Genomic DNA, 8,705 nt, shown 5'->3' with positions numbered 1-8,705 from the left:
CTCTCATTTTCTATTTAATGATCTCTATGTAAGTCCAAATTTTCATCCTTTTTCAACTTTTAGTCCTTCTCCAAAATCTTCCTTGATTATTCCTAACTTCACTGACTTCTTTTCTGAATTTCCCAAGAGAAATGCCTCTGTACTGACCAATAAGTATTTAAAAACTCTTGCTCATTAACCACTTTAGTTTTTTAAGTTTATTTATTTGTTTTGAGAGAGAAAGAGAGCGAGCAGGGAAAGGGCAGGGAGAGGGAGAGAGAGAAACCTAAGCAGGCTCTGTGCTGTCAGCCAGAGCTTGATGTGGGGCTCAAACCCATGAACTGTGAGCTCATGACGTGAGTTGAACCAAGAGTTGGACGCTTACCCAACTGAGCCACCCAGGCCCCCGACTCATTAACCACTTTAGTTGAACATTTCCTTCTCCCTACTGGAATATAAATGCTGAAAATAGGGAAGTTATGAGATTAGAAAATAATCAATAGCTAGGTAGTAAATATTGGCTTCAGAACCAACAGGCAGAGATCTAAGTAGAGCAGCATCCTCCTGGCAGCCTCTTCAGCAGTTGAAACCACTATTTGTGGAGAATAAAGTTGGTTGTATGGGAGGGATGGAAAGAAAACACTGGGCCCCAGCCTGAATGAATCAATCAGCCTCAGTTGAAAAAAAAAAAATGTTTTCCAATCATTTGAACACTGGAGGGCCCAAGACTGAGTCATTACCATATGGGAATATAGCAAATGAGTGGAGGGGGAGGAGCAAGCTCTCATGAAGCCAAATGCTTTGCAACCCATTGGCAGGAAGAGAGAACACCTGGACATGCCTCCTTTGGGGTAAGGGTGTTGGTCTGGCTTGAGGAGAGCTAAGGGCTCAAAAGTTCTCTTCAATGATAACTTCATGGTCCAGTGTTGTTATTTCAGTTGTCTCCATGGAGGATGGAGACACCTTGGCAGAGGAGCTTTGGGTGGCCGCAGGGGTAGAAGATCCAGGTAGGGTTGATGAGGTAGGAGATGGGATAGAATCAGGGATGCAGGTGACATGATTCGACTTTCCATCTGCATGAATGATGATAGTGGTACTGTTGGTGTGCTTGCCAAAGTGGACAAAATATAAGACCAGAATAACAAGGGTTGTGGCAATTAGACAGGCCAAGAGACACACCAGAAATGTTTTCCAGAGTGACCACGGTTTTGCTGTAACCTGCAATGAAGTATGAAAAATATTTCAGCAAATTACATAGAAGTGACTTAGGTAATTGATTTCAATTACTCCACATGCTATAATTTAAAGTAGTTTATCAGCTGTCTCTTAGCTGTCTCTTTCATTCCTTCTCTCTCTCTCTCTCTCTCTCTCTCTCACACACACACACACACACACACACAGAGCCCTTGTTTTCAAGTCCATGAGGACAAAATGTCCCTTCTAAGTTACTCCTTTGTACTAAAGCAATAAGGCATCATCTCAAATGCCTTATCACATCATCTCAAATGCCATCTCAAATGCCTTATCACATCATCTCAAATGCCATCTCAAATGCCTTATCACATCATCTCAAATGCTGTCTCAATCACTGTTAAGTAATTATCAGCTACTCAAGTTATTTTACATCACTCAAAGTTACCTTTGACTGATGGACAATGGCAGGTATTCTTTTGCTCATTGTTTGTGATCTCCTATTTTCAAATTATGTGTTGAAATTTTATAATTACAAAAATATTTTTTAATTACATTTTTATCTCTTAAACATACATAAGAGGACTCTCATTGAGCTTGGAAAGACATCAAAATACAAAACTTATTAACTCTGGTATGGTGCAGGGTCTTAAAGGAATAGAAGGAAGCCCTAATAAACTATTGGGGGCCATGAGTCCCAGGTGTCGCCAGGAGCTTGTGGACTGGCAGCACGGAGAAGTGCAGAGTAGCCAAAGGACATGGGGACAGTGAGGCGACAGGAGATCCCAGAAGAGTCTACAGAGTAGGGCCTGCCTGCCCCATTTCACCAGTGTTCCTCAGGACTACTGAAGATTCCCCTTCCCCCAGGCCCTAAATCTTACCCACTGTGGCTGGAGGGTCACATTGGGCAATGTACAACCACACTGTCTTCCTTCATTCAAACAGTATGGATTTCTGGGCAACTGCAGAGAAAGAATTTTTAAATTAACAAGCAAACAAACAAATAACTCTTATTGTTAAAGATGAAGAAAGTTTATTTTATCCAGGAACATAAACAAATGAAGCACATATAAATGATGTGAGTCCAATATGTATTAGATGAAGAACCAACCAAGTTCTAGGAGAATCTGAAACTCTAATAAATGGTTTGATGATATGAATTGTACAAATACATTTTTCACATCAAATGATCAATGAAGAAAAATAAAATGATCGATTCAATAGATGCCCAAGGATCATTTTAACAAATTTCGACATTCAATCCTGATGAAAGCAGACAAACAATGCAAATCTCAAAAATCTAAAAATAAAATAGTAATTTCCAAATGTAACAAGGAATGTTTTCCTCAAAATAATGAGTAACAAACATCATATTTAATGGTAAAGCATCAGGCACATTCCTCTGAAGTCAGGAGAAGTGAAAAAATGTCTCCTACCACCAATATCAGGTAATGTTTTTCTAGAAGTTCTCATCGATATGTATGAATAACAGAAATGTGAAGATAAAATTAACATTATTTGTACATGATATGATTGTCTACAAACAGAATCTCAAATAATCAACCATACAACATCTCAAAAGTAATAAGAACTCATCATGTTGGCTCATTATAAAAATATGAAAAATATATGTAACAGCACTTGTTTTGTGTGTGCGTGTGCGTGTGTGTACATGTATTAGCAACCACTATTCGTGTAGTAAAGCAATTTAAAATGGCTAAGCATATCAAATGCCATATGACTTACATAAATAAAACCACAAAATTTTACTGGGAAGCAAAAAGACAATTTGGGTAAATGTCCTCTTATAAAAAGCTTCAGAGGCACCTGGGCGATTCAGTTGGTTAAGCGTCCAACTTTGGCTCAGGTCATGATCTCTCAGTTTGTGAGTTCAAACCCAGCTCAGAGCCTAGAGCCTGCTTCAGATTCTATGTCTGCCTGTCTCTCTGCCCCTTCCCTGCTCACGCTCTCTCTCTAAAAATAAACATTAAAAATAATAATTAAAAAAAGCTTCAGCCGTATAAGCTGAATTTTAATTAATTCTCCAGAATTTTAATTAATATCTTTATGGGATTTTTTGAGGAAAAACAAGAAAATTAACAAAAATTTCATGTGGCAAAATAAAGTACCCAAAAGAATAAAATTAGATTGGATGAGAGAGGAGACAAGAAACAAAATATTAGCAGTGAGTTTTTTCTGGGAGGAATCATGGGTATGTTCTGTTTTCTTTGTTATTCTCTATATTTTGCAAATTCTCTAAAATTAGCAAATAAACTCATATGGTAATTGTAAAAAAAAATTTTTCTACCCATCATGCTGTGGAATCTAAGAAGTTATAGATTGTCAGATTGGTAAAAAATGGGAAATCCAAACATTCCTTTTCACTGTCTCAGAAGTCAGTTTTACTGTTTGGGTTTGTTTGTTTAGCATGATTATCTAATCATTTGACTTAATGGAATAAATTGCATAGATTTTAGCATGTGGGGAAATACCATAAGTCATATTTAACGTAAATTAAAAGGGGAAGGAAATAAAGTGATGTATATATGATATTAAAGCGATGACACTTGGTAGCTTCCCTGAAGTATGAGGCATCCTGTAAAATACGTTTCCAATGGTCTAGCTGTTGAATGCTGAAACTGTAAAACCTTCACAAGTAAAACCTTCAAGTGGCAAAACAACTCTTATCAAATCTTACCTTTGTATTTATTTTTTCTGATTTGTCTCTTGGTTCTACAACCTCAAGTTGATTTAAAATTCATTTTTCCTTATTATGAACATAATAGTAGTCAAGATTTCTGACAAGTAGTTTCTTATAATGAGATTATATGTGAGAAATCTGAGTTCTATTTCTAACTCTGCCACTAGCTAGCTGGACTCTTAATGTTTCAATTCCTCCTGTGTAAAATGAACAGATTTGTTTGAACGATGAATGAGACTCCATATACTTTCTAAGAAATATGATTTTTATATTACTAGAGTAACACATTTGCAGCATAAGCTTCCCAATGAGACATTTTCCATAAATTACTATTTTAAATGCAAGTAGGCCAATGAGAATAAATGTTTTCATTAGATTAAAATATACAATAATTTTCATAATAAATAAACTAAAATAAAAAATAATCAATATTTGCTATAAACACTTCAAATAATTTACTAAGAATTCTATCTACTGGTACCTTATATATAAATGCCAAAATTTAGACAAAATATCTAAATTTAAGCAAAGTCTAATACACAATTCCTAAATGATGTGAAAGCACTATCTGGCATGTTAAATAACAGCCTCAACCCTCGTGATTTCTGGTAATAACGTCCTAGATTCCATTCATCTTGTAATAGCAAAATCAGAAACAATGCAACTGAACTTTCTTGGAAGGTTAAATGTTAAATGTTGCAAACAAGATTATTAGACATGAAAGCCATTAAAAGGTATTGGTACTCACCAGCTCTGTTGAGGTTTGCTCAATATCCACAACATGATGTCGTCGTTCCCCATCCATTCTGAGGTTGCTGGGGTCTCAAATACAACCCTCAAAATGTCTATGCTCACTTTGTGGATGAGAACTTGGGAAATCCTGGATTTATGTTAAACTAATAACTGTATTCAATCTGGGTTATGTAAAACAATAGCTATTTTCTGAAAAGAATTTCCTAATTCAACCCGAAAGTATGCAATTTATACTTGCTGAGGAAAAATAAATAGAAAGGTTTGCTCCCTTCAAAAACAGAACACGCAGAAAATTATCCCAACTATCAGAATGACTCTAAGATTCTGGAGGAGATATAAACCCTTGCCCTCTGTATTTCACATAATTCATTTAAAATCACTGAAACTTGATTTCTCATGGGTTAGGAATTTAGTTTTTGTTTCTAAAAAAAAAAAAACCCACAAAGCCACTCCTTGGTAATGAGTATTGCAGAATATTCTGTAGCTAAGCAGAGGGATTATGGTAATGACTAATTTCAAAACTTTCCAGAAATAAGACAATATGGAGATTAGGGGATCATGATAGATTTAGGTGGTTGTTGAATAAAATGTGCTGTGCTGTTGAAGTCAGTGGCTAAACTGAGATGGAAACAGGAACTAAAAACTTACCAAAATGGTTTTACTAAAAATACAGATAAAAATAGGAAGTAAGTACACTTCAGTAGCTCTTGATTATATGAATCGAGGATTATCCACGGTAAATCTGGTCTGCTTCTATGTAAATTTGTGTTGCTTTTGGCTATGGAATGATGTCACTGCTTCTCATGAATCCCAATCTTTTTGATAAACTGGAACTAGGAAAGAAACAATGTCTTTGATACTTTGCCACTTCTCCCAAGGAAAAGTTTTCATGATACAGCACGCAAAATTGAGGCGGTATTTTACGTCAATCTGAGAATTAATGCTCCCTGACCCTTTGACAACGTGGCATGCAGTATGGAATGGAGAAAAAATGGCTATAAAGATCTTTTTAGTCATGCATTTCCTATAAGCCAACAACTTTTGGCAAGAGGAAGTTAGTGACATGAATTTCCAAAATATTAATAGACTTACACAATCCTAATTCAAAAGCAGACATGTCTTCTTATTGTGTAATAAGTATATTTGTGAAAATACAAAAAAAAATGTATGTAACTAATTTCAAACCTCTGGACCTTTCACCAAGCAAATATTAAATGACTTTTATGCTTCAAGTCATTGAATCTACTAAGGAATCTACTCCTGAAATCATTGTTGCACTATATGCTAACTAATTTGGATGTAAATTTTAAAAAATAAAAAATAAAATTGAAAAAAAACAAAAAACAAAACAAAATTTAAAAAGACTCAAAACAACAACAATAAAAAAAGAAAAGTTTCAACTTTAATTGTTTAACTTTTGTTATTGCTTGAGGTTTTCCTATAAAAATACATTCTTCTGTACCACTTTGGAAATAAGAAAGGAGAAAGACAGAAATGAGCAAAGGAAAGAGGCAGGAGAGAAAGGATCCATTCTTAATATAATAGAGTCACTCTAAAACCAAATGTCACAAACATGATTGCAATCAATGAAGAAAATCCATTGACATCTCTTTTAATTTTAAAAATAAAATACCATGTCCACGAATATTTTTATCATGCCCACTAATATTATTGCCAATTTTAATTTTATACCTTCTCACAAATTCATTTACATAGAAAGGTTAAAGTGAAGAATAGGAATAGTATAAGTAGGTAGGTTGGTAGATGGATGAATGGATAGATAGATAGGAAAACACAAAAGAAAAAATAAATAAAAATAAAAAGCAAGAAAATAAATGTAAAAACTTATAATAGTGGTTACCCATCAGGAAAAGGAGAAAAGCAGAATTGGGGCTGTATACAACATAGGGGGTGGGGGGAGACCCTAGAGGTGCTGGAAGTGTTCTGTTTTTGACCTGAGAGTGATAATATGGATGTTCATCTTATAAATATCCATCACACATGAAAATTTTCTCTACGTACGATGTAAGTTAAAAGTACTTACTGAAATACATTGGTGAGCTCTAATAAAATGCATATTATATGTCATTTTGATTTTTCTTTAATACCCTCTCTTTTCTCCGTGTTCATAGCAACTCTCCGAAAAGCAACTTGGAACGTCCATTTGCATTTCAGCTAAGCTTGATGCATTGAAATTTCCAGTTTCAAGACCCGATGGCACAGTCAGAAGTAACCATAAAATAAACTATCTGCTGTACCTGTGGCCTGGTTTAAAAAAAAAATCCAATTGCTTTAAGATAATTAGGGTTGAGGTTTGCTTCATGATTGCACCCTCTTTCCACACCAGCCTAAATGGCTTCTAATCCTGGGGTCTAGTTCCTCACTTCATGAAAGGTGCTCAGCCCACTGAACTTTGGTGCCTCTCAGCAGGGGACAAGGTTGTCACTGAGGGGCCATATTCATTGTACACCAATGAGCTCATGTGCATTCTCTGCTTTGCTTGCTGGTTCTGCAAGTATATTAATTATTACCAATCCTCCAACTTGAACCTAAACCTTCAACTTTATGGTCTGGCCCAGACTTTCATGGCCTAAGCCATTGTGTCCTATCTTTTAAAGTTTGGTCTCCACCTTGACCATCAAAGATTGAAATATTACTCCGCAGAGAAAGGAGCAGGAGCAGAGGGCTGTTCCCTTTTCCCAGCTACTGAATGCTGCTTAACCAGCCGAGATCGGGAAGCATGACAGCATAGCAGCCAACCTGCATCTGGATTTCTGCTGACGTTTCTTGGGCTTTACTTTGCTTTATCCACAAAGGAAAACGGAGAGGCAGTTTTGCAGAATCCTGAGAAGAAATGAAGAGATTATTTCTGGGTTCTGTTGTAAATATCTAAAAATGAAACATGTTGCCCAGAGAACATGGATATTGGGACCATTTGTGTTTCTTCTTGGTTGTGAAGATTGATGGAAGTCAAAACAAAAGAAGATCCATTTCTGATTCTCTCCCATTGCTATGGAATCCCTAATAGGGAAATCTAGAATTTTGAGAAAGTTATCTAGAAGCTCAGTAGAGTACGAAAAACAAAATTGATAGACCAAAATAATAGAAGTTAAAACACCCAAAAATAAATGAAGTTTTACTATTCATATATCGACACATATCCTAAAATATATATGTACTATGTATATGTATACATATAAACTAAAATATTAACAATTATATATAAACAAATATATATAAATATTAACTATATATTATACATAAATATATATACATGGCATATGTGGATATGTGTTCATATATACTAAAATATATAAAATTCAATGCTTCTTTTTCAAAACACTTTAATCTAATAAAGACAAACACTTAGGTATCAGGGACTATGATAGGTGCATAAAGTACCTTAACCTTCAAAAATACCCTTTGAAAAGGTATTATGCCCATATTACAGATGAGGAAACCAAAACTCAAAGAGTTTAAGAACCATTCTTCAAGTTGCAAAACCAATAGTTGTTGCAGAGCAGAAATTCAATCCCAAATTTAAGTCAAAAACCCATGTAGAGCCAGAAATTTGATTCTTCAGATAGAAATCTAATAAACAAATCACTTAGTAGCTGAATATTCTGATGTCAATAAGATATGAGGTCACATATGTGAATTGCATTCACTTATGATCTTTTGGATTTCTTTTGTACCACAGTTTTAAAACAATGTTCTATGATGACTATTTGGAAAAAACAAAAAAACAAAAAGCGAAAAAACACCACAACCATCCACAGAAACTAGATTCATCCCGCTGTTCTAAATCCATTAACTTTAGTTTCCATTACTCACTGCCCTCAATTTACTATCTTGCTTCTCTTATCTTTTTTTTTTTCATTAGGTCATGAAACATCTGACTTGTATACCTTTTTCCAATTGGAAAAGTAATATAAATGGATTTTGGAGATAGTTTAGAGAATTAGAAAATAATCATCTATCACTATCGAAATGTGATGGATTCCATACAGATTTTTTCAATGCACATCTAAAGATATTTATTCCTCTTTGTTTGGTTTTATGTATTTTATTGATCACATAA

The 8,705-nt window shown here is 34.8% G+C and overlaps 1 protein-coding gene across 1 annotated transcript; it reads right to left on the bottom strand.

The window, feature by feature from the left end:
- Positions 1 to 496: 496 nt before the first annotated feature.
- On the bottom strand, positions 497 to 4,851 carry LOC125149601 (dynactin-associated protein-like). Its single transcript, XM_047828718.1, has 3 exons — positions 4,620 to 4,851; positions 2,052 to 2,132; positions 497 to 1,197 (listed from the first exon to the last, which is right to left on the bottom strand). The coding sequence occupies exons 1-3, from the start codon at positions 4,674 to 4,676 to the stop codon at positions 868 to 870; spliced, it is 468 nt and encodes a 155-aa protein (XP_047684674.1). The 5' UTR covers positions 4,677 to 4,851; the 3' UTR covers positions 497 to 867.
- Positions 4,852 to 8,705: the final 3,854 nt, after the last annotated feature.

Source organism: Prionailurus viverrinus, chromosome D3 (genome assembly GCF_022837055.1).
Source record: "Prionailurus viverrinus isolate Anna chromosome D3, UM_Priviv_1.0, whole genome shotgun sequence".
Lineage (NCBI taxonomy): Eukaryota > Metazoa > Chordata > Mammalia > Carnivora > Felidae > Prionailurus > Prionailurus viverrinus.
This window is presented reverse-complemented; position numbering and strand designations above follow the sequence as displayed.

Bases quoted from the DNA above. Each gene is read 5' to 3' on its own strand.
- LOC125149601 (XM_047828718.1), bottom strand. From the start codon at position 4,676: ATGGATGGGGAACGACGACATCATGTTGTGGATATTGAGCAAACCTCA. The intron at 2,133-4,619 runs GTGAGTACCAAT...CTTTCTCTGCAG, and splicing joins AGCAAACCTCAACAGAGCTG to TTGCCCAGAAATCCATACTG. The intron at 1,198-2,051 runs GTAAGATTTAGG...ACTTCATTGCAG, and splicing joins TGACCCTCCAGCCACAGTGG to GTTACAGCAAAACCGTGGTC.